Raw genomic sequence first — 25,055 nt, 5'->3', positions numbered from 1 at the left:
GTTTTGAAGGGCCGGATTAAATTGCTTGGCGGGCCTGATTTGGCCCCCGGGCCTGGTGTTGGAAGGCCCTGGTTTATTGCATTTCACACAGACTTTATTACATCTGTTTACAATTATATTTCTGTCACTTCTTCACATGAACATGATGAGATTATTTCTGTGATAGAATTTGATGTTTAATATCTCACTTATGTTCAATATCTCACTTATGTTTAATATCTCACTTATGTTTAATATCTCACTTATGTTCAATATCTCACTTATGTTTAATATCTCACTTATGTTCAATATCTCACTTATGTTTAATATCTCACTTATGTTCAATATCTCACTTATGTTCAATATCTCACTTATGTTTAATATCTCACTTATGTTCAATATCTCACTTATGTTTAATATCTCACTTATGTTTAATATCTCACTTATGTTCAATATCTCACTTATGTTCAATATCTCACTTATGTTCAATATCTCACTTATGTTTAATATCTCACTTATGTTCAATATCTCACTTATGTTTAATATCTCACTTATGTTTAATATCTCACTTATGTTCAATATCTCACTTATGTTCAATATCTCACTTATGTTTAATATCTCACTTATGTTCAATATCTCACTTATGTTTAATATCTCACTTATGTTTAATATCTCAGTCATTTCATGAATAAAAAAGTGAAATCACTTTTTTCACAACAATCTCAGAAAGTGGTGCCAAACATGTGTGTTTTGCCAGTTAAAAGGGACTTTAAGCCTTTATTATTAACATGACAAGTTTATGAAGCCAATTCTAAACATATAATTAGGACGTTTGTGGATTTCTTTTTTTGTATGTATTTGGTTCACACTGTAAATCTGAAGTTCTTGAGGAGTTCTTAAACCTTCAGAGTGAATCCCACAGAAACAGCTCGAGCCTCAAACAAACTTTATTCAGCTCCAAATCTTTTACCGTTTAATTCTATTTCTATTTCTATTTCCATCACTTCCTCCTGTTTTATGAATGGAATTAATGACTGGAAACCTTTGTTTGGTCGTGTGCCAGAGAGACGCCTCCTGCTGCTCCTCCTCCTCCCCCACTTCCTCCTCCTCCCCACTTCTTCCTCCTCCTCCCCCACTTCCTCCTCCTCCTCCCCACTTCCTCCTCCTCCTCCTCCCCCACTTCCTCCTCCTCCTCCCCACTTCTTCCTCCGCCTCCCCACTTCCTCCTCCTCCTCCCCACTTCCTCCTCCTCCTCCCCCACTTCCTCCTCCTCCCCACTTCTTCCTCCTCCTCCCCACTTCTTCCTCCTCCTCCCCACTTCCTCCTCCTCCTCCTCCTCCCCCACTTCCTCCTCCCCACTTCCTCCTCCTCCCCACTTCTTCCTCCTCCTCCCCACTTCCTCCTCCTCCTCCCCCACTTCCTCCTCCTCCTCCTCCCCACTTCCTCCTCCTCCCCACTTCTTCCTCCTCCCCCACTTCCTCCTCCTTCAGCTCAGAGCGACAAATGAGCACAACGCATTCCTGGTCACGCACACTCTCTCTCACATCAACACATAGATCCCACTTTTGGCCGTGACACACACACACACACACTCACACTCACACACACGCACACACACTCACACACTCACACTCACACACACTCACACTCACACTCACACTCACACTCACACTCACACTCACACACACACACACAGGACACACACACACACACTCACACTCACACACACGCACACACACTCACACACTCACACTCACACTCACACTCACACTCACACACACACACGGTCATGGTGGTGGTGGTGGTGGTGGTCATGGTGGTGGTGGTGGTGGTGGTCATGGTGGTGGTGGTGGTGGTCATGGTCGTGGTGGTGGTGGTGGTGGTCATGGTGGTGGTGGTCAGTCATGGTGGTGGTGGTCATGGTGGTGGTGGTGGTCATGGTGGTGGTGGTCAGTCATGGTGGTTGTGGTGGTGGTCAGTCATGGTGGTGGTGGTCATGGTGGTGGTGGTGGTCATGGTGGTGGTCATGGTGGTGGTGGTGGTGGTGGTCATGGTGGTGGTGGTGGTGGTCATGGTGGTGGTGGTCGTGGTCGTGGTGGTGGTGGTGGTGGTCATGGTGGTGGTGGTCAGTCATGGTGGTGGTGGTCATGGTGGTGGTGGTGGTGGTCGTGGTCGTGGTGGTGGTGGTGGTGGTGGTCATGGTGGTGGTGGTCAGTCATGGTGGTGGTGGTCATGGTGGTGGTGGTCATGGTGGTGGTGGTCATGGCGGTGGTGGTGGTGGTCATGGTGGTGGTGGTCATGGCGGTGGTGGTCATGACGGTGGTGGTGGTCATGGTGGTGGTGGTGGTGGTCATGGTGGTGGTGGTCATGGTGGTGGTGGTCATGGCGGTGGTGGTCATGGCGGTGGTGGTCATGGTGGTGGTGGTCATGGTGGTGGTGGTCATGGCGGTGGTGGTGGTGGTGGTCATGGTGGTGGTGGTGGTGGTCATGACGGTGGTGGTGGTCATGGTGGTGGTGGTGGTGGTCATGGTGGTGGTGGTGGTCATGACGGTGGTGGTGGTCATGGTGGTGGTGGTGGTGGTCATGGCGCTGTGGTGGTGGTGGTCATGGTGGTGGTGGTGGTGGTCATGGCGCTGTGGTGGTGGTGGTCATGGCGCTGTGGTGGTGGTGGTGGTCATGGTGGTGGTGGTGGTGGTCATGGCGCTGTGGTGGTGGTGGTCATGGTGGTGGTGGTGGTGGTGGTCATGGCGCTGTGGTGGTGGTGGTCATGGTGGTGGTGGTGGTGGTGGTGGTCATGGTGGTGGTGGTGGTGGTCATGGCGCTGTGGTGGTGGTGGTCATGGTGGTAGTGGTGGTGGTCATGGCGCTGTGGTGGTGGTGGTCATGGTGGTGGTGGTCATGGTGGTGGTGGTGGTCATGGTGGTGGTCATGGTGGTGGTGGTGGTGGTGGTCATGGCGCTGTGGTGGTGGTGGTCATGGTGGTGGTGGTGGTGGTGGTGGTGGTGGTCGTGGTCATGGTGGTGGTGGTGGTCATGGTGGTGGTGGTGGTCATGGTGGTGGTGGTGGTCATGGTGGTGGTGGTGGTGGTGGTCATGGTGGTGGTGGTCAGTCATGGTGGTGGTGGTCATGGTGGTGGTGGTGGTGGTCGTGGTCGTGGTCGTGGTGGTGGTGGTGGTGGTGGTCATGGTGGTGGTGGTCAGTCATGGTGGTGGTGGTCATGGTGGTGGTGGTCATGGTGGTGGTGGTCATGGCGGTGGTGGTGGTGGTCATGGTGGTGGTGGTCATGGTGGTGGTGGTCATGGCGGTGGTGGTCATGACGGTGGTGGTGGTGGTGGTGGTCATGGTGGTGGTGGTCATGGTGGTGGTGGTCATGGCGGTGGTGGTCATGGCGGTGGTGGTCATGGTGGTGGTGGTCATGGTGGTGGTGGTCATGGCGGTGGTGGTGGTGGTGGTCATGGTGGTGGTGGTGGTGGTCATGACGGTGGTGGTGGTCATGGTGGTGGTGGTGGTGGTCATGGTGGTGGTGGTGGTCATGACGGTGGTGGTGGTCATGGTGGTGGTGGTGGTGGTCATGGCGCTGTGGTGGTGGTGGTCATGGTGGTGGTGGTGGTGGTCATGGCGCTGTGGTGGTGGTGGTCATGGCGCTGTGGTGGTGGTGGTGGTCATGGTGGTGGTGGTGGTGGTCATGGCGCTGTGGTGGTGGTGGTCATGGTGGTGGTGGTGGTGGTGGTCATGGCGCTGTGGTGGTGGTGGTCATGGTGGTGGTGGTGGTGGTGGTGGTCATGGTGGTGGTGGTGGTGGTCATGGCGCTGTGGTGGTGGTGGTCATGGTGGTAGTGGTGGTGGTCATGGCGCTGTGGTGGTGGTGGTCATGGTGGTGGTGGTCATGGTGGTGGTGGTGGTCATGGTGGTGGTCATGGTGGTGGTGGTGGTGGTGGTGGTGGTGGTGGTGGTCATGGTGGTGGTGGTGGTCATGACGGTGGTGGTGGTCATGGTGGTGGTGGTGGTGGTCATGGCGCTGTGGTGGTGGTGGTCATGGTGGTGGTGGTCATGGTGGTGGTGGTGGTGGTCATGGCGCTGTGGTGGTGGTGGTCATGGTGGTGGTGGTGGTGGTCATGGTGGTGGTGGTGGTGGTCATGGCGCTGTGGTGGTGGTGGTCATGGTGGTGGTGGTGGTGGTGGTCATGGCGCTGTGGTGGTGGTGGTCATGGTGATGGTGGTGGTGGTGGTGGTCATGGCGCTGTGGTGGTGGTGGTGGTGGTGGTGGTGGTGGTGGTGGTCATGGCGCTGTGGTGGTGGTGGTGGTCATGGTGGTGGTGGTGGTGGTGGTGGTCGTGGTCATGGTGGTGGTGGTGGTCATGGTGGTGGTGGTGGTGGTGGTCATGGTGGTGGTGGTGGTCATGGTGGTGGTCATGGTGGTGGTGGTGGTGGTGGTCATGGCGCTGTGGTGGTGGTGGTCATGGTGGTGGTGGTGGTGGTGGTGGTGGTGGTGGTCGTGGTCATGGTGGTGGTGGTGGTCATGGTGGTGGTGGTGGTGGTGGTGGTCATGGTGGTGGTGGTCGTGGTCATGGTGGTGGTGGTGGTCATGGTGGTGGTGGTGGTCATGGTGGTGGTGGTGGTGGTGGTGGTGGTGGTCGTGGTCATGGTGGTGGTGGTGGTCATGGTGGTGGTGGTGGTCATGGTGGTGGTGGTGGTGGTGGTCATGGTGGTGGTGGTGGTCATGGTGGTGGTGGTGGTGGTCATGGCGCTGTGGTGGTGGTGGTGGTGGTGGTCATGGTGGTGGTGGTGGTGGTCATGGCGCTGTGGTGGTGGTGGTGGTCATGGTGGTGGTGGTGGTGGTCATGGTGGTGGTGGTGGTGGTCATGGCGCTGTGGTGGTGGTGGTCATGGTGGTGGTGGTGGTGGTGGTCATGGCGCTGTGGTGGTGGTGGTCATGGTGGTGGTGGTGGTGGTGGTGGTCATGGTGGTGGTGGTGGTGGTCATGGCGCTGTGGTGGTGGTGGTCATGGTGGTGGTGGTGGTGGTGGTGGTCATGGCGCTGTGGTGGTGGTGGTCATGGTGGTGGTGGTGGTGGTGGTGGTCATGGTGGTGGTCATGGTGGTGGTGGTGGTGGTGGTGGTGGTGGTGGTGGTGGTCATGGCGCTGTGGTGGTGGTGGTCATGGCGCTGTGGTGGTGGTGGTCATGGTGGTGGTGGTGGTGGTGGTGGTGGTGGTCATGGTGGTGGTGGTGGTCGTGGTGGTGGTGGTGGTGGTGGTGGTGGTGGTCATGGTGGTGGTGGTGGTCATGGTGGTGGTGGTGGTCATGGTGGTGGTGGTGGTGGTGGTGGTCATGGCGCTGTGGTGGTGGTGGTCATGGTGGTGGTGGTGGTGGTGGTGGTCGTGGTCATGGTGGTGGTGGTGGTCATGGTGGTGGTGGTGGTCATGGTGGTGGTGGTGGTGGTCGTGGTCATGGTGGTGGTGGTGGTCATGGTGGTGGTGGTGGTGGTGGTCATGGCGCTGTGGTGGTGGTGGTCATGGTGGTGGTGGTCGTGGTCATGGTGGTGGTGGTGGTCATGGTGGTGGTGGTGGTGGTGGTGGTGGTGGTGGTGGTCGTGGTCATGGTGGTGGTGGTGGTCATGGTGGTGGTGGTGGTCATGGTGGTGGTGGTGGTGGTGGTGGTCATGGTGGTGGTGGTGGTGGTCATGGCGCTGTGGTGGTGGTGGTCATGGTGGTGGTGGTGGTGGTCATGGTGGTGGTCATGGTGGTGGTGGTGGTGGTGGTGGTGGTGGTGGTGGTGGTGGTCATGGCGCTGTGGTGGTGGTGGTCATGGTGGTGGTGGTGGTGGTCATGGTGGTGGTCATGGTGGTGGTGGTGGTGGTGGTGGTGGTGGTGGTGGTCATGGTGGTGGTGGTGGTGGTCATGGCGCTGTGGTTAACTGAGTCTCTCTTCTGTGGCAGACTCTAGACGGCTTCATCTTCGTGGTGGCTCCGGATGGAAAGATCATGTACATTTCAGAAACGGCGTCGGTGCATTTAGGCCTCTCCCAGGTGAGTCTGAGGAGGCTGGTCTGAGGAGGCTGGTGGTTCTGCTGCTGCGGCGGAGCTGAGCAGAGGAGGAGAGAGAGAGTGCATTTATATGAGACAGCTGTGCATCAGCAAGGGCCTTAATGTGACTGAACTAGGTCTAAACCAGGACTAAACCATGACTAAACCAGGACTAAAGCAGGGCTAAACCATGACTAAACCAGGACTAAACCAGGACTAAAGCAGGGCTAAACCATGACTAAACCAGGACTAAACCAGGACTAAACCAGGACTAAACCAGGACTAAACCAGGGCTAAACCAGGACTAAACCATGACTAAACCAGGACTAAAGCAGGGCTAAAGCAGGGCTAAACCATGACTAAACCAGGACTAAACCAGGACTAAACCAGGGCTAAACCAGGACTAAACCAGGACTAAACCAGGTCTAAACCAGGACTAAACCAGGACTAAACCAGGACTAAAGCAGGGCTAAACCATGACTAAACCAGGACTAAACCAGGACTAAAGCAGGGCTAAACCATGACTAAACCAGGACTAAACCAGGACTAAACCAGGGCTAAACCAGGACTAAACCAGGTCTAAACCAGAACTAAACCAGGACTAAACCAGGACTAAAGCAGGGCTAAACCAGGACTAAACCAGGACTAAAGCAGGGCTAAACCAGGACTAAACCAGGACTAAAGCAGGACTAAACCAGGACTAAACCAGGACTAAAGCAGGACTAAAGCAGGACTAAACTAGGGCTAAACCAGGACTAAACCAGGACTAAACCAGGTCTAAACCAGGTCTAAAGCAGGACTAAACCAGGTCTAAAGCAGGACTCTCATATGTTCTAAGTGGAGTCTGTTTTCGCAGGTAGAGTTAACTGGAAACAGCATTTACGAGTACATCCACCCGGCCGACCACGACGAGATGACGGCCGTGCTGACCGCTCACCAGCCGTACCACTCCCACTTTGTGCAAGGTCAGTCGCCCGACGCCCTTTGGTCGGGACTTTCACTCACTTTTATTCTTCTCCCGTTTTATTCTTCAGAGTATGAGATGGAGCGCTCCTTCTTCCTCAGAATGAAGTGTGTCTTGGCCAAAAGAAACGCCGGGCTCACGTGCGGCGGCTACAAGGTGAGTCGAGACCTGAGTCGAGACCTGAGTCGAGACCTGAGTCGAGACCTGAGTCGAGACCTGAGTCGAGACCTGAGTCGAGACCTGAGTCGACTAAGAAATGACTCACAAAGCACTCAATTTAAAATTTCCCACATTTGTGACGTCATTGGTGGAGCTCCAGGTCATAAATCACCGGCAAACTCGAACCTGAGCATTTATGTCGTTAAATCACGCTCATTACAAATGAATGCTTGTATTAGCATGTCAGGGGAAAGCTAGCTTTTTTCCTCATGGTAATTCATTCTGCTGCCAGTAGATGGAGTGCTAATGTAGAGCACACATTATGAGGTGAAAGAGGCCAAAGTAAAGCATGTTTAACAATTAAAAAAGTGCATAAAATGAGTCCTTTAAGCCCTTTAGTAAGACTAGCGCATTAACCTTATGTTTTCACTCACATTTCTAAGAGTTATTGCCTGAATAAAGCTCTGAGAGTTCATTCACCTGAAGTCCGTGCTTTGTCCTGCAGGTGATCCACTGCAGTGGTTACCTGAAGGTGCGGCAGTACAGTCTGGACATGTCTCCATTCGACGGCTGTTACCAGAACGTGGGGCTCGTTGCCGTGGGACACTCGCTGCCTCCGAGCGCCGTCACGGAAATCAAACTGCACAGCAACATGTTCATGTTCAGGGCCAGTCTGGACATGAAGCTCATCTTCCTCGACTCCAGGTGCGTCCACCTTTAGCCACGCCCGCCTTTTGCCACGCCCGCCTTTAACCACGCCCGCCTTTTGCCACGCCCGCCTTTAGTTGACTTTTTTTGTGTATTTGTACCTGTTGTACATATAAATGATAGTTTTACACCAATCGAGCAGGTATTTGTGGAGAAAACGTTGAAAAATCTGTAGAAAATGACAGGAAGTGACATCACACCAGGGACACTCATTCCAGTCAAAGTTTATGCAGAATTTACACAAAGAAACAACTTTTTTGACTCTAAACATTAACTCAACAAAATAAAGTCGTCCTCAAATATTTTGATTTGACACATTTTTAAGAAAAGATGAGTTTCTGGGTAATTTGCTCGTGTGATGTCATCAATAACAAACAGGAAGTAAATTTATAAACCTAAAAAATGAGCTATTCCGTGATACTCGTTTAAAATTTTTTTTTTTTGCAAAATTCCACATATATCTATCTTAACTGAGTGGTCCGACCTGTAGGGGGCGCTTTAAGAGTGAAAATGCCCTCATCAGACTTCATTTGAGTTCTGTTTTTTTGGAAAGAATAATTGTTGGGGGAGGGGCAGGTTATCGCCGCACTGCAAGAAAGTGCGGCGATAACCTGAGAGAGAGTGTTTGTTTTTGAATATGACTGGTGCCCCATGTAATTTGTGCTGTTTTAAGTTTTTTCAGTTTTGCTTTCTATTGTAAAGTAATGTATGAGTGGCTTTAGAATGCGATGAATGGATGTTTGTGAGGACCTATTTTGGTTTTGTACAAACAGATACCGTAGTTTCCGGAGTATAAGTCGCACCAGCCAAAAAATGCATAATAGAGAAGGAAAAAAACATATATAAGTCGCACTGGAGTATGAAATGCAGTTGCAAGTGTGAAAATAACAAATAATATCACATATAAGTATAAGTATAAATATAAGTATAAATCGTACCCCGGCCAAAACTATGAAAAAACGTGCAATTTATAGTCCGGAACATACGATAAATGTTTACGGTTTATTCACATAAAAAAAGAGTCAAAACTGAGTCAAACTGAGTAAAATCCGACAAAAAAATACACTGTCCATGACCCCAGACTTGACCCCTGTTCTCGACCCGGCCCAGGCACTTTCAATCTGTCTTTATACATTCAACCCTTTTCTCGGTAGAAGAAGCACAATCTCATGAAGCGTTTTGTATTCGTACACTTTAGCTCCGCCTCCTTCCTCTCTCTCTTTCTTCCTCGTCGTAAAAAGACACTTATGTCTCTGTTGTGTTTCAGAGTGGCCGATCTGACGGGCTACGAGCCTCAGGACCTCATCGAGAAGACCCTGTACCACCACGTCCACAGCTGCGACTCCTTCCACCTGCGCTGCGCCCACCACCTCTGTGAGACTCCGCCCCTACCACGCCTCTCCGCGCACCTGACGCGTCCCGACCCCGTCCCAACCCCGTCTCGCTTGTGTCGTTTCAGTGCTGGTGAAGGGCCAGGTCACCACCAAGTACTACCGCTTCCTGTCCAAGCACGGCGGCTGGGTCTGGTCCAGAGCTACGCCACCATCGTCCACAACAGCCGCTCGTCCAGGCCGCACTGCATCGTCAGCGTCAACTACGTCCTCACGTGAGTCTCCTCCACCCAAACACTGCATCATCAGCGTCAACTATGTCCTCACGTGAGTCTCCTCCACCCAAACACTGCATCGTCAGCGTCAACTACGTCCTCACGTGAGTCTCCTCCACCCAAACACTGCATCTGCATCGTCAGCGTCAACTACGTCCTCACGTGAGTCTCCTCCACCCAAACACTGCATCGTCAGCGTCAACTACGTCCTCACGTGAGTCTCCTCCACCCAAACACTGCATCGTCAGCGGCAACTACGTCCTCACGTGAGTCTCCTCCACCCAAACACTGCATCGTCAGCGGCAACTACGTCCTCACGTGAGTCTCCTCCACCCAAACACTGCATCGTCAGCGGCAACTACGTCCTCACGTGAGTCTCCTCCACCCAAACACTGCATCATCAGCGTCAACTATGTCCTCACGTGAGTCTCCTCCACCTAAACACTGCATCGTCAGCGTCAACTACGTCCTCACGTGAGTCTCCTCCACCCAAATAATGCATCATCAGCGTCAACTACGTCCTCACGTGAGTCTCCTCCACCCAAACACTGCATCGTCAGCGTCAACTACGTCCTCACGTGAGTCTCCTCCACCCAAACACTGCATCATCAGCGTCAACTACGTCCTCACGTGAGTCTCCTCCACCCAAACACTGCATCGTCAGCGTCAACTACGTCCTCACGTGAGTCTCCTCCACCCAAACACTGCATCGTCAGCGTCAACTACGTCCTCACGTGAGTCTCCTCCACCCAAACACTGCATCGTCAGCGTCAACTACGTCCTCACGTGAGTCTCCTCCACCCAAACACTGCATCGTCAGCGTCAACTACGTCCTCACGTGAGTCTCCTCCACCCAAACACTGCATCGTCAGCGTCAACTACGTCCTCACGTGAGTCTCCTCCACCCAAACACTGCATCGTCAGCGTCAACTACGTCCTCACGTGAGTCTCCTCCACCCAAACACTGCATCGTCAGCGTCAACTACGTCCTCGCGTGAGTCTTCTCCACCCAAACACTGCATCGTCAGCGTCAACTACGTCCTCGCGTGAGTCTCCTCCACCCAAACACTGCATCGTCAGCGTCAACTACGTCCTCGCGTGAGTCTCCTCCACCCAAACACTGCATCGTCAGCGTCAACTACGTCCTCGCGTGAGTCTCCTCCACCCAAACACTGCATCGTCAGCGTCAACTACGTCCTCGCGTGAGTCTCCTCCACCCAAACACTGCATCGTCAGCGTCAACTACGTCCTCGCGTGAGTCTCCTCCACCCAAACACTGCATCGTCAGCGTCAACTACGTCCTCGCGTGAGTCTCCTCCACCCAAACACTGCATCGTCAGCGTCAACTACGTCCTCGCGTGAGTCTCCTCCACCCAAACACTGCATCGTCAGCGTCAACTACGTCCTCGCGTGAGTCTCCTCCACCCAAACACTGCATCGTCAGCGTCAACTACGTCCTCGCGTGAGTCTCCTCCACCCAAACACTGCATCGTCAGCGTCAACTACGTCCTCGCGTGAGTCTCCTCCACCCAAACACTGCATCGTCAGCGTCAACTACGTCCTCGCGTGAGTCTCCTCCACCCAAACACTGCATCGTCAGCGTCAACTACGTCCTCACGTGAGTCTCCTCCACCCAAACACTGCATCGTCAGCGTCAACTACGTCCTCACGTGAGTTTCCTCCACCCAAACACTGCATCGTCAGCGTCAACTACGTCCTCACGTGAGTCTCCTCCACCCAAACACTGCATCGTCAGCGTCAACTACGTCCTCACGTGAGTCTCCTCCACCCAAACACTGCATCGTCAGCGTCAACTACGTCCTCGCGTGAGTCTCCTCCACCCAAACACTGCATCGTCAGCGTCAACTACGTCCTCGCGTGAGTCTCCTCCACCCAAACACTACATCGTCAGCGTCAACTACGTCCTCGCGTGAGTCTCCTCCACCCAAACACTGCATCGTCAGCGTCAACTACGTCCTCACGTGAGTTTCCTCCACCCAAACACTGCATCGTCAGCGTCAACTACGTCCTCACGTGAGTCTCCTGCACCCAAACACCGCATCGTCAGCGTCAACTACGTCCTCACGTGAGTCTCCTCCACCCAAACACCGCATCGTCAGCGTCAACTACGTCCTCACGTGAGTCTCCTCCACCCAAACACCGCATCGTCAGCGTCAACTACGTCCTCACGTGAGTTTCCTCCACCCAAACACCGCATCGTCAGCGTCAACTACGTCCTCACGTGAGTCACCTCCACCCAAACACTGCATCGTCAGCGTCAACTACGTCCTCACGTGAGTCTCCTCCACCCAAACACTGCATCGTCAGCGTCAACTACGTCCTCGCGTGAGTCTCCTCCACCCAAACACTGCATCGTCAGCGTCAACTACGTCCTCGCGTGAGTCTCCTCCACCCAAACACTGCATCGTCAGCGTCAACTACGTCCTCCCGTGAGTCTCCTCCACCCAAACACTGCATCGTCAGCGTCAACTACGTCCTCGCGTGAGTCTCCTCCACCCAAACACTGCATCGTCAGCGTCAACTACGTCCTCGCGTGAGTCTCCTCCACCCAAACACTACATCGTCAGCGTCAACTACGTCCTCGCGTGAGTCTCCTCCACCCAAACACTGCATCGTCAGCGTCAACTACGTCCTCACGTGAGTTTCCTCCACCCAAACACTGCATCGTCAGCGTCAACTACGTCCTCACGTGAGTCTCCTGCACCCAAACACCGCATCGTCAGCGTCAACTACGTCCTCACGTGAGTCTCCTCCACCCAAACACCGCATCGTCAGCGTCAACTACGTCCTCACGTGAGTCTCCTCCACCCAAACACCGCATCGTCAGCGTCAACTACGTCCTCACGTGAGTCTCCTCCACCCAAACACTGCATCGTCAGCGTCAACTACGTCCTCACGTGAGTCTCCTCCACCCAAACACTGCATCGTCAGCGTCAACTACGTCCTCACGTGAGTTTCCTCCACCCAAACACTGCATCGTCAGCGTCAACTACGTCCTCACGTGAGTCTCCTCCACCCAAACACTGCATCGTCAGCGTCAACTACGTCCTCGCGTGAGTCTCCTCCACCCAAACACTGCATCGTCAGCGTCAACTACGTCCTCGCGTGAGTCTCCTCCACCCAAACACTGCATCGTCAGCGTCAACTACGTCCTCGCGTGAGTCTCCTCCACCCAAACACTGCATCGTCAGCGTCAACTACGTCCTCACGTGAGTTTGAGAGTGATCCTCCACCAGAACACTGCGATGGTCTTTGTTTGTTGAGCCGAAAACATGACAAAAAAGGGACTAAACCGGGACTAAAACATGACCAAAACATGACTAAAACGGAACTAAAACAGGACTAAACTGGGACTAAACCAAGACTAAACCAGGACTAAAACGGGACTAAACCGGGACTAAACCAAGACTAAACCAGGACTAAAACATGACTAAAACGGAACTAAACCGGAACTAAACCAGGACTAAACCAGGACTAAACCAGAACTAAACCGACAAACTTGGCTAAACAAAAGCTAGCACGCATTAGCATCGCCTGTTTCCTGTTTATCGACGCACGACACTCGCGTTAGGACCAAACGTCGTACATTTCCAGTGCGTAATGCGTCTGACATCAGCCCGACCCAAAGTAGAACACGAGAGACATTCAAATGAGGCGTAGAGTTTCCTGTTTACTCACAGCGACACAAACTCAGACTTCTTGAACGTACTTTCGTTATTTGCCGAGCTCGGCCTTATAAGAAAATATACTTTTTGAAGCTTAGAGCGTTCGATTACTAACCCAAGTATCAGCAGGTGAATCCCTGCTCCGCCCAGCTCACACTGCTGTGGTGTCCGTGTGCCGGAGTACACAGAATATACATGTGTATTTGCTCTTTTATGGAGTCAGCTTTGCATGTCGAGGGTCAGATTGAACTGAAACGTTTGTCTGGAAAGAGATTTATTATGAAATTCTGTTCGATTATTAAGGGGAATCGACTGGTTTGGCCTTTATTCCACCTGACAGTATTTTCAGCACAACATTCAATCAAAAATAGAATCTCAGCCACACTTTGCGGCCCAAATTCGACCAGATTGAGTGCAAAATTTAGCCCGCGGGCCTTGAGTTTTGTGAATCTGCATTCAAACGTTCCGTCTTCTTCTTTCTGGTTGTGGTTCTCCTCCTTTTCCCTGTCGGATTAGATGAACATTTTTGTCCTTAAGTGTTCACCGTCTTGTTTTTCGAGGCGGTTCTAGCGTTTCTAAACCTTCACCTTCACCAAATGAACCGTTTCTAAACCTGAACACCCAATCTTACCCCGGCTTCGGGCGATATCAGGCAGAGAACAAAAGAAATTGCACGTCTTCACCACTGGAGACACAGACGTGGATTAGACTTTTCCAAATATGACAAACGATTAAAGTCATTTCGCCGCCGTGAAATTACCTTAAACATAAAAGTGCATTGAAAAAGTGGTGAATGTCTGACTCGTGGAAATGAACGGCGTTTTTCCCCCGACACAGCGGTTTATTGACATTTCCAGACGAGTCCGTCAGGCGCGCGAAGCAACTCGTCGACTGTCATACGAGATATTGAGTCTTTGGAGCTGGAGATGAGCGCAAACAGCTCGACAGGAAGCAATTAACATAAGGTTAATTGGAAAAAAATGACCAGAATTTGTGGAGAAACGGAAAAAGAACATTTGATCCTGACGTTTCCATCGGCGAAGACAAAGGGCGTTTCAGTCTTTTGTGGGGAAACCGTCGTGATTTATGTGCGATCGACCCGGGTGTTCTCCTTCCTCCTCCTCTTCCGCTTGAAGTGCTCCTTCCTGCTGCTGCTGCTCCTCATCCTCCTCTTCCTCTTCCTCTTGAAGTGCTCCTTCCTTCTCCTCCTCTTCCTCCTCCTCTTCCTCTTCCTCTTGAAGTGCTCCTTCCTGCTCCTCCTCTTCCTCTTGAAGTGCTCCTTCCTGCTCCTTCTCCTCCTCTTCCTCTTCCTCTTGAAGTGCTCCTTCCTGCTGCTGCTGCTCCTCATCCTCCTCTTCCTCTTCCTCTTGAAGTGCTCCTTCCTTCTCCTCCTCATCCTCCTCTTCCTCTTCCTCTTGAAGTGCTCCTTCCTGCTGCTGCTGCTCCCCATCCTCCTCTTCCTCTTCCTCTTCCTCTTGAAGTGCTCCTTCCTTCTCCTCCTCTTCCTCCTCTTCCTCTTCCTCTTGAAGTGCTCCTTCCTTCTCCTCCTCATCCTCCTCTTCCTCTTCCTCTTGAAGTGCTCCTTCCTGCTGCTGCTGCTCCCCATCCTCCTCTTCCTCTTCCTCTTCCTCTTGAAGTGCTCCTTCCTTCTCCTCCTCTTCCTCCTCCTCTTCTTCTTCCTCTTGAAGTGCTCCTTCCTGCTCCTTCTCCTCCTCTTCCTCTTCCTCTTGAAGTGCTCCTTCCTGCTCCTTCTCCTCCTCTTCCTCTTGAAGTGCTCCTTCCTGCTGCTGCTGCTCCTCATCCTCCTCTTCCTCTTCCTCTTGAAGTGCTCCTTCCTTCTCCTCCTCTTCCTCCTCCTCTTCCTCTTCCTCTTGAAGTGCTCCTTCCTTCTCCTCCTCTTCCTCTTCCTCTTCCTCTTGAAGTGCTCCTTCCTGCTCCTTCTCCTCCTCTTCCTCTTCCTCTTGAAGTGCTCCTTCCTTCTCTTCCTCTTCCTTCTCCTCTTCCTCTTCCTCTTGAAGTGCTCCTTCCTGCTCCTTCTCCTCCTCTTCCTCTTCCTCTTCCTCTTGAAGTGCTCCTTCCTGCTGCTGCTGCTGCTCCTCATCCTCCTCTTCCTCTTCCTCTTGAAGTGCTCCTTCCTTCTCCTCCTCTTCCTCTTCCTCTTCCTCTTGGCAAGGCAAGGCAAGTTTATTTGTAGAGCACATTTCATACACAAGGCAATTCAAAGTGCTTCACACAGCAGGAAAAATGCATTCAAATCACAAAGAAATTACAGAAACAGAAATACAATAAAATTAACTAAATTAAAAATTATCAATCCAACTGATTTTCTAAACTAATAAAATCACAAACAAAAGAGAAGAGTGCAAAGAAAAAATCCTCTCAGTCATATGTGCAGCTAAACAAAACTGTTTTTAGCTTAGATTTGAACATTGTCAGAGTAGAAGCCTGTCTCACATCTTCAGGAAGAATGTTCCAGATTTTAGCTGCATAAAACTGAAAGGCAGATTCCCCATGTTTAGTCCTGACTCTGGCACCAGCAGGAGGCCGGTCCCTGAGGTCCTCAGAGTCTGAGATGGTTCATATGGCACTAACATGTCTGAGATGTACTTTGGTGCTAGGCCATGGAGAGACTTGTACACAAGCAGAGCTGCTTTAAAGTCTCTTCTCTGAGCCACAGGAGCCAGTGCAGAGTTTATTTTGCTCCTAAATCAGATTTTTAATACATCTTGAAGTGCTCCTTCCTTCTCCTCCTCTTCCTCCTCCTCTTCCTCTTCCTCTTGAAGTGCTCCTTCCTGCTCCTTCTCCTCCTCTTCCTCTTCCTCTTGAAGTGCTCCTTCCTTCTCCTCCTCTTCCTCTTCCTCTTGAAGTGCTCCTTCCTGCTCCTTCTCCTCCTCTTGCTCTTCCTCTTGAAGTGCTCCTTCCTTCTCCTCCTCTTCCTCTTCCTCTTGAAGTGCTCCTTCCTGCTCCTTCTCTTCCTCTTCCTCTTCCTCTTAAAGTGCTCCTTCCTTCTCCTCCTCTTCCTCTTCCTCTTGAAGCGCTCCTTCCTTCTCCTCCTCTTCCTCCTCCTCTTCCTCTTCCTCTTGAAGTGCTCCTTCCTGCTCCTTCTCCGCCTCTTCCTCTTCCTCTTAAAGTGCTCCTTCCTGCTCCTTCTCTTCCTCTTCCTCTTCCTCTTAAAGTGCTCCTTCCTTCTCCTCCTCTTCCTCTTCCTCTTGAAGTGCTCCTTCCTTCTCCTCCTCTTCCTCCTCCTCTTCCTCTTGAAGTGCTCCTTCCTACTCCTCCTCTTCCTTTTCCTCTTGAAGTGCTCCTTCCTTCTCCTCCTCTTCCTCCTCTTCCTCTTCCTCTTGAAGTGCTCCTTCCTTCTCCTCCTCTTCCTCTTCCTCTTCCTCTTGAAGTGCTCCTTCCTTCTCCTCCTCTTCCGCTTCCTCTTCCTCTTCCTCTTGAAGTGCTCCTTCCTGCGGCTGCTGCTCTGGCGTGTGATTTTGACACAATTGCAGTGATTTAAAGCTCATAAAATCACACGTTAACAGCTCCAAACGGCGCCGCACGTTTGCGCTGCACGTTTCCTCCGCTCGCCGCGTTAACAGCCTTTTAATTGATGTGCTGCAGATTAAATCACTCTTTATGGCTCTGTTTCTTCTGGAACACACGACTCCTGATCCATCCAGACAAGAAGCGGGTTAATGAGTCAAATATTTGTCACTTCTAAACGAGGAAACAAACAATTATTTACTCTGACTCCAGACTGTAACTTCTACTTGATTTAAGACTTAGTTTGACGTCACAGTCAAAGTTTTGGCTTCTGTTTCCACAAAAGCTGATGTTTTCCTGTCACGGATATGATTGGTTTTGGTCATTTTTCGAGTCTGTCCTTTTGGAAATTCCAAAATCTAAGTGTTTATTTTGCTCCTAAATCAGATTTTTTATACATTTTATGCTCAAGCAGTAATTAGTTTCTTTGAATAAACACTCACTTGAAGAACTATTTTGGTCATTAGTATTACATCTTACTTCTACTTGATTAAAATCATGATCACAAAGTACAAACTTAAATCTTTCTTGAGTAGAAATCATTCAAATCAACCTTGTATCTGAAGAAGCAGTGAAAGAAACACAAATGTCCTCATCTACTTTACATTTCTTCAGTCTCGTCCAGCGTTTAAGCCTCTGTTTAGACCTGGTTTATTCTACATTTAGAGTATTTTCACATATTAAACCCGTCTTCTAAAATGTCCTAAGTGTCCTCTGCACTTTCCCACACGGGTCGGACTGAGACTTCTCGCGTCTCTCTTTGCACAAAGGCCTCTCAGACGTGTGGGTTTTATCAGAGCGAGTGTTGGTTCACCGGTAGCGCTGGTGTGCTCAGCCGCGGATAAGACCAGATATGGGCCCTTCACCTGTGAATGACCCACCGCTGTGAGCTCCGGCCCGATAACCTGTGGACCCCCGACTCCAGAGGGCCACGGGACGCTCACGGGACGCTCACAAACTCACTTTATTTACACTGAAACGGAGGGTTTGAGAGAAATGCCTCGTTTCTCTGACGCACGTCGCTATCGTGATAAGGAACGACATTGTGAGGAGGAAATACAGTGTCAGAGCGTTTTCTTTCAACATAAACGGCCGCGTCATCATCAAGTGTTTGATTTAGAGACGAAAATGTAACTTTCCTGGTGGAGGGTGCGCCACCTGCTTATGCTTTATTGAGTGCTTATTGAACACAGTATGAAACATGCCTGATGTGGTCTGGTCTCCTGAGCAGAGCAGGGCTGGTCCTTGTCAAGAGCGGCTCCAGAGCGGCTCAGGACTCCAGAGTGGTTCCAGACCGGTTCCAGAGCGGCTCCAGAGCGGCTCCAGAGCGGCTCAGGACTCCAGAGTGGCTCCAGAGCGGCTCCAGAGCGGCTCCAGAGCGGCTCAGGACTCCAGAGTGGTTCCAGAGCGGCTCAGGGCTCCAGAGCGGCTCCAGAGCGGCTCCAGAGCGGCTCCAGAGCGGCTCAGGACTCCAGAGTGGTTCCAGACCGGTTCCAGAGCGGCTCCAGAGCGGCTCCAGAGCGGCTCAGGACTCCAGAGTGGCTCCAGAGCGGCTCCAGAGCGGCTCCAGAGCGGCTCAGGACTCCAGAGTGGTTCCAGAGCGGCTCAGGGCTCCAGAGCGGCTCCAGAGCGGCTCCAGAGCGGCTCCAGAGCGGCTCCAGAGCGGCTCCAGAGCGGCTCCAGAGCGGCTCAGGACTCCAGAGTGGTTCCAGACCGGTTCCAGAGCGGCTCCAGAGCGGCTCAGGACTCCAGAGTGGTTCCAGAGCGGCTCAGGGCTCCAGAGCGGCTCCAGAGCGGCTCCAGAGCGGCTCCAGAGCGGCTCCAGAGCGGCTCCAGAGCGGCTCCAGAGCGGCTCAGGGCTCCAGAGTGGTTCCAGAGCGGCTCCAGACCGGCTCCAGACCGGCTCCAGAGCGGCTCAGGACTCCAGAGTGGCTCCAGAGCGGCTCCAGAGCGGCTCCAGAGCGGCTCCAGAGCGGCTCAGGACTCCAGAGTGGTTCCAGAGCGGCTCAGGGCTCCAGAGCGGCTCCAGAGCGGCTCAGGGCTCCAGAGCGGTTCCAGAGCGGTTCCAGAGCGGCTCCAGAGCGGCTCCAGAGCGGCTCCAGAGCGGCTCCAGAGCGGCTCAGGACTCCAGAGTGGCTCCAGAGCGGCTCCAGAGCGGCTCCAGAGCGGCTCCAGAGCGGCTCAGGACTCCAGAGTGGTTCCAGAGCGGCTCAGGGCTCCAGAGCGGCTCCAGAGCGGCTCAGGACTCCAGAGTGGTTCCAGAGCGGCTCAGGGCTCCAGACCGGCTCCAGAGCGGATGTGTCCAAACCGTGAGGGTCAATGAGTCATTCAGACCTGTAACTGAGCCAACACTGTATCACAAAACAATGTGATGTCATTGAAGTGACAGTGTCAGATTCATTAATATTACAGTAAAAAGTGCTAACTTGAATTAACGGGGCCAATTTTGCAGCTTTGTAGTGATAGATTATTTTTAATGTTATTATGATTATTATTATTATTTTTATTTAATCATTTATATCGCTATTGTTGTTATTTGTATTATTTATTATGACTATTTGTTATTATTATTTATAGTGCTATTGTTATTTTATTATTGATTATTTTTATTTTGCTTTTGTTGTTATTTGTATTATTTATTATTTGTAGTTTTAGTATTATTACTATTATTATTACTATTATTATTATTATTATTATTATTATTACTATTATTATTATTATTAGTAGTAGTAGTATTAGTTTCATTATCATTATTATCATCATTATTAAAAGTGTAACGTGCGACAGCTTGAGCGTTCGGCGTTCCAGTAAAGTGCGTCTGTGTGAGCAGCGACTGAGCGACTGCGCGACTGCGCGACTGCGCGACTGCGCGACTGCGCGACTGAGCGACTGCGCGACTGAGCGACTGAGCGACTGAGCGACTTAGCGACTTAGCGACTGAGCGGGGCGTCCACCACCGCTCGCTCTGTTTCCAGAGTAAACCTCGTCCAGCTCGACTCTTTGTCCGCTGAGAAATCCACAGAGCTCTTCAGACACCAGCGAGAGGCTCCGGGGCCGCGAGAGGCTGAGGCTCCGGGGCCGCGTCAGGGAATTTGAATTTAAATTGGAGGGAAGCTTTTGTTCCATCTGCCGCCGCCGCCCTCAGCGCCGCCCTCAGCGCCGCCCTCAGCCCCGCCCTCAGCCCCACCCTCAGCGCCGCGCCCTCAGCGCCGCGCCCTCAGCGCCGCGCCCTCAGCGCCGCGCCCTCAGAACCGCCCTCAGCGCCGCTCTCGCCCTCAGTGCCGCCCTCAGCGCCGCGCCCTCAGCGCCGCGCCCTCAGTGCCACCCTCAGCGCCGCCCTCAGCACCGCCCTCAGCGCCGCTCTCGCCCTCAGCGCCGCCCTCAGCACCGCCCTCAGCGCCGCTCTCGCCCTCAGTGCCGCCCTTAGCGCCGCTCTCGCCCTCAGTGCCATCCTCAGCGCCGCTCTCGCCCTCAGCGCCGCCCTCAGCTCCGCCCTCAGCCCCGCCCTCAGCCCCGCCCTCAGCTCTGCCCTCAGCCCTGCCCTCAGCCCCGCCCTCAGCGCCACCCTCAGCCCCACCCTCAGCCCTGCCCTCAGCCCTGCCCTCAGCCCCGCCCTCAGCGGCGCCCTCAGCCCCGCCCTCAGCCCCGCCCTCAGCGCCGCCCTCATCCCCGCCCTCAGCCCTGCCCTCAGCCCCGCCCTCAGCTGCGCCCTCAGCCCCGCCCTCAGCGGCGCCCTCAGCGCCGCCCTCAGCCCCGCCCTCAGCGCCGCCCTCAGCCCCGCCCTCAGCGCCGCCCTCAGCCCCGCCCTCAGCGCCGCCCTCAGCCCCGCCCTCAGCGGCGCCCTCAGCCCCGCCCTCAGCCCCGCCCTCAGCGCCGCCCTCAGCTCTGCCCTCAGCCCTGCCCTCAGCCCCGCCCTCAGCGCCGCTCTCGCCCTCAGTGCCATCCTCAGCGCCGCTCTCGCCCTCAGCGCCGCCCTCAGCTCCGCCCTCAGCCCCGCCCTCAGCCCCGCCCTCAGCTCTGCCCTCAGCCCTGCCCTCAGCCCCGCCCTCAGCGCCACCCTCAGCCCCACCCTCAGCCCTGCCCTCAGCCCTGCCCTCAGCCCCGCCCTCAGCGGCGCCCTCAGCCCCGCCCTCAGCCCCGCCCTCAGCGCCGCCCTCAGCCCCGCCCTCAGCCCTGCCCTCAGCCCCGCCCTCAGCTGCGCCCTCAGCCCCGCCCTCAGCGGCGCCCTCAGCGCCGCCCTCAGCCCCGCCCTCAGCGCCGCCCTCAGCCCCGCCCTCAGCGCCGCCCTCAGCCCCGCCCTCAGCGCCGCCCTCAGCCCCGCCCTCAGCGGCGCCCTCAGCCCCGCCCTCAGCCCCGCCCTCAGCGCCGCCCTCAGCCCCGCCCTCAGCGCCGCCCTCAGCCCCGCCCTCAGCCCCGCCCTCAGCGCCGCCCTCAGCCCCGCCCTCAGCGGCGCCCTCAGCCCCGCCCTCAGCGCCGCCCTCAGCCCCGCCCTCAGCGCCGCCCTCAGCCCCGCCCTCAGCGGCGCCCTCAGCCCCGCCCTCAGCTCACCTGACTTCATTATAAACACATCGTTTTGTCCGTGCTTCATTAAGGCTGATGAAAGTGTCTCTGTGGCGTCTCACAGATAAAAGCACTTTACATCGAGGCCTTTTTGAAGGATGAATCCCATTGAAATGACCTTCTCTCCCGTTCTTGACCTGTATAATCTCAGATGACCCTTGACCCTTGGTGATGTGTGTGTTTGCAGGGACACGGAGTACAAGGGACTGCAGCTGTCCCTGGACCAGGTCTCGTCCAAGTCCTCGTTCACGTACGGCGGCGGCGGCGGCGGCTCGGCGGACAGGACGCCCCGGGGCAGAGTGTCCCGGCCCAAGACTAAAGCCAGACTCTCGCCTTACACTCCGGTGAGACGCTCAGACTTTGAACACACTTACGAGGCTTTTGCTGCTCATCATTTCTTGGACTCGGCCGGAAATGTATGAACTTTTTGCTGAAACTACGTGGTATTTTAATAGTTATAAAAGAGGGATTTGGATGAAATACTGTTTTTGAAAGACATAACCAAACCAAAAAGTCTTGTTTGTTGCCATCGCGTTTTAACACTGTCAATTTGAGCCGACAGAGAAGAACTTTGTGACAGTTTTTGTTTGTGAATAAGCAAAAATTAACCTTGAACCAGGTCAAAACCGCTGCAGATTCAAGATAACTGACAGTTAAGTGCAGTTTAGAATGATATAAATCACATAAATCCATAAAATTGTTGCTATTTTTGTCTAATCTGCAGTTTTGTGTGTTCTACCAATGCATTTTCATTTCACAATATTGCACACAGTGTTCTGAGGTATTTTTTAAGAGTATTTCTTTGCAAAACCACAATCACTATCTAACCCAATATGAAATACACAAATGTTAATATTAAGGCACAAAACTGTCGCGCTGTCACCGAATAATTTAGTCAAATGTACCAAAAAATACTCCCTAAATACAAGAGGAAAGTAAAAACATGTCAATCGTGTTGATTTTAAGTGAGAAATAAGTGTTTTCATGCAATTTGTGGCACTAATTATGAAGTGGCACATTTTCCAAACAAGTGGAACGAGGGACAGAGACTTAAAGGGCAAAGTAAAGAGAGATGTGGTCACTCATGGTGGTGTTTTTTTTTTTTTTTTTCAAATTATGACCTAGTTTGCTGCTTGTAGAACCTGTGGTGAATATTTATCACAGTTTTACTTCCGTTAAGTTGCAGTTTGTGAAGATGTTTAGAAAAATACATGTTTAGAATGACAGGAAGTAGCGCTGAATCCCTCTGTGATGTCATCAATGTGCGACACAGAGACAGTTTACACTTTTCTGACAGTTTAAACCATCATTCAACAAAAATGAAGGCGTTATATGGTGTTATTGTGTGTCAAATCATAACTGTTGTGTTATTTATATGGGTTTTGGCTCTTGTTTACAGTCTGGTTGCTAGGTAACAGTTGTGGAATGACCTCTACCTATGTCACTTTGTGCTCATGTCCAACCAGGAAGTGCAATAAATGGCAAAATGTTGAGTAAAATCTGAAGTTTACTTAACTGTGTCATCTAGACTTTAATCTAAGCGTGGTCTCTTGCCCCTCCCTCTTGCCCCTCCCTCTTGCCCCTCCCCCCGGCCCCTCCCTCTTGCCCCTCCCCCCCTCCCCCCGCCGACAGTTCGGGGGTTTCCAGGCGGAGCGCTCGGAGTCGGACCGGGACAGTCCGTGGGGCAGCAGTCCGCTCACAGACTCCGCCTCTCCGCAGCTTTTGGACCACAGCGAATCCATGGACTCGTCCTGCGTCTTCAGACAGTTCGGCGACGCCCGGACGCTGTGCTACGGCCTGCCCGAGGAGCAGTACCACCCCCATCCAGAGGGGCACTCACACGCACAGGTGAGACGGACACAGGACCTCGCTCGATTATACGTTTAAATCAAAATATTGCATCTCAAATTTGACGAGATTGTTTTATTAAAGATGTTAGAGACATTTGTTAAACAGTTGGCTGGTTTAGCATTAGCATTAGCATTTGCATTAGCATTAGCCATATTGTTTACACGCACGTTAATTCATCCTGGAATGTTCTGGAAACAATAACGTTGAAGTTTATTTTAGTTATTTTGCACCTGAACTACTGGGTTATTTATTCAACGTGCTATTTCCACGAGAACTATCCAGACCAGAACCATTTAAACGCACACCTTCCTCGCGCGCAGGGCCACGGCTGCGACAGGGGGCGCTGTGAGGCCGGACGGTACTTCCTGGGTCCTCCACCCGCGGGCAGAGAGTCGTGGTGGGGCCGGTCCGTCCTGCCGCTGGGCAAAGACTCCACGGAGGGATACGACGGCGGCCTGCCACACCTCACGGCCGTCCACAGCTTCCACGGTGAGACACGGGAACCAGAGAGTACAGGAACCAGAGAGTACAGGAACCAGAGAGTACAGGGATCAGAGAGTACAGGAACCAGACAGTACGGGAACCAGAGAGTACAGGGACCAGAGAGTACAGGGACCAGACAGTACAGGAACCAGACACTGCAGGAACCAGAGAGTACAGGAACCAGACAGTACAGGGACCAGAGAGTACAGGAACCAGACAGTGCAGGAACCAGACACTGCAGGGACCAGACACTGCAGGGACCAGACACTAAAGGAGCCAGACACTACAGGAACCAGACACTGCAGGAACCAGACACTGCAGGAACCAGACACTGCAGAAACCAGACACTGCAGGAACCAGACACTACAGGAACCAGACACTGCAGGAACCAGACACTGCAGAAACCAGACACTGCAGGAACCAGACACTACAGGAACCAGACACTGCAGGAACCAGACACTGCAGAAACCAGACACTGCAGGAACCAGACACTGCAGAAACCAGACACTGCAGGAACCAGACACTACAGGAACCAGACACTGCAGGAACCAGACACTGCAGGAACCAGACACTGCAGAAACCAGACACTGCAGGAACCAGACACTACAGGAACCAGACACTGCAGGAACCAGACACTGCAGAAACCAGACACTGCAGGAACCAGACACTGCAGGAACCAGACAGTATAGGAACCAGACACTGCAGGAACCAGACACTACAGACATGCTACTGTCTTATAAAAAGAATAAAACTCTTAATATTTAGCCTGTGCCTGACTCATCTCCCGAACCCTCCACAGGTCGCGGCCACTGGGACGAGGACAGCGCAGTGAGTTCCCCCGAGGCCGGCTCGACCAGCGACTCCAGCCCGCCGCAGCCGCACCCGCCCAGCCGCATCCAGAGCCTGATCCGCGCCACGCAGCAGAGGATCAAGGAGGAGGAGTCCAGGCTGAGCGGGCGCGGCAAACTCGCTCAGGACGTCCCGCTCGGCCCCGCCAACGGCCTGCCCAAAGCCCCCTGCTACCCCTCCGAGTACGCGCCCCTGCCCCTTCAAACCGTGGTGTGCAGAGGGCCAGGTCACGTGGTCAGCCCGAGCGCCAGCCCCGCCCCCCTGTCCCGACTCAACAGCCCTGCCCTCCGACCAAAAGATTACCTTCAGAGTGACTTGTCGCCGTCCGTCTCCGTCCCGTTGCACCACGCCTTCGTCAGATCGGGCGCCTGCTCCGGCTCGCCCACGCCCGCGCCCGCCCTGTACCCGTCGCACCCACACGCCCACAAACACGCGGCGTACTCGCTAAGCGGCTACGCCCTGGACAGCATCTACGACCCGGACTCGCTGAGGGGCGCCACGCACTTGGACATGGGCGCGCGGCTGGCGTCGGACCAGAGCCAAGCACTTAAAGGGACTTCGGTGATTATCGCCAACGGCAGCTAACGGCGAACGGCCGCGCCCACGACGCCGCCGCCGCCAACGCTCTGCCCGGCGTAAACGAACGTCGACATCGGTTCAAACC

The 25,055-nt window shown here is 53.4% G+C and overlaps 1 protein-coding gene across 1 annotated transcript in view; it reads left to right on the top strand.

Annotated features, from left to right (window-relative positions):
- LOC140374256 (single-minded homolog 1-A-like) overlaps positions 1 to 24,976 on the top strand; it is a 49,203-nt gene extending 24,227 nt beyond the window's left edge. Inside the window, 11 exon segments of the mRNA XM_072461102.1 lie at positions 5,911 to 6,000; positions 6,854 to 6,962; positions 7,032 to 7,117; positions 7,626 to 7,825; positions 9,096 to 9,202; positions 9,288 to 9,353; positions 9,356 to 9,434; positions 21,396 to 21,552; positions 22,841 to 23,056; positions 23,380 to 23,548; positions 24,342 to 24,976. Of these exon segments, the coding sequence (XP_072317203.1) occupies positions 5,911 to 6,000; positions 6,854 to 6,962; positions 7,032 to 7,117; positions 7,626 to 7,825; positions 9,096 to 9,202; positions 9,288 to 9,353; positions 9,356 to 9,434; positions 21,396 to 21,552; positions 22,841 to 23,056; positions 23,380 to 23,548; positions 24,342 to 24,976 (1,914 nt within the window).
- Positions 24,977 to 25,055: the final 79 nt, after the last annotated feature.

This window comes from Eucyclogobius newberryi, unplaced genomic scaffold (assembly GCF_026437365.1).
Source record: "Eucyclogobius newberryi isolate DKJ021-1_F unplaced genomic scaffold, fEucNew1.0.hap1 SCAF_3, whole genome shotgun sequence".
Lineage (NCBI taxonomy): Eukaryota > Metazoa > Chordata > Actinopteri > Gobiiformes > Gobiidae > Eucyclogobius > Eucyclogobius newberryi.
Note: the sequence above shows the minus strand (reverse complement) of the source record. Positions and strands in the feature narration are given on the sequence as shown.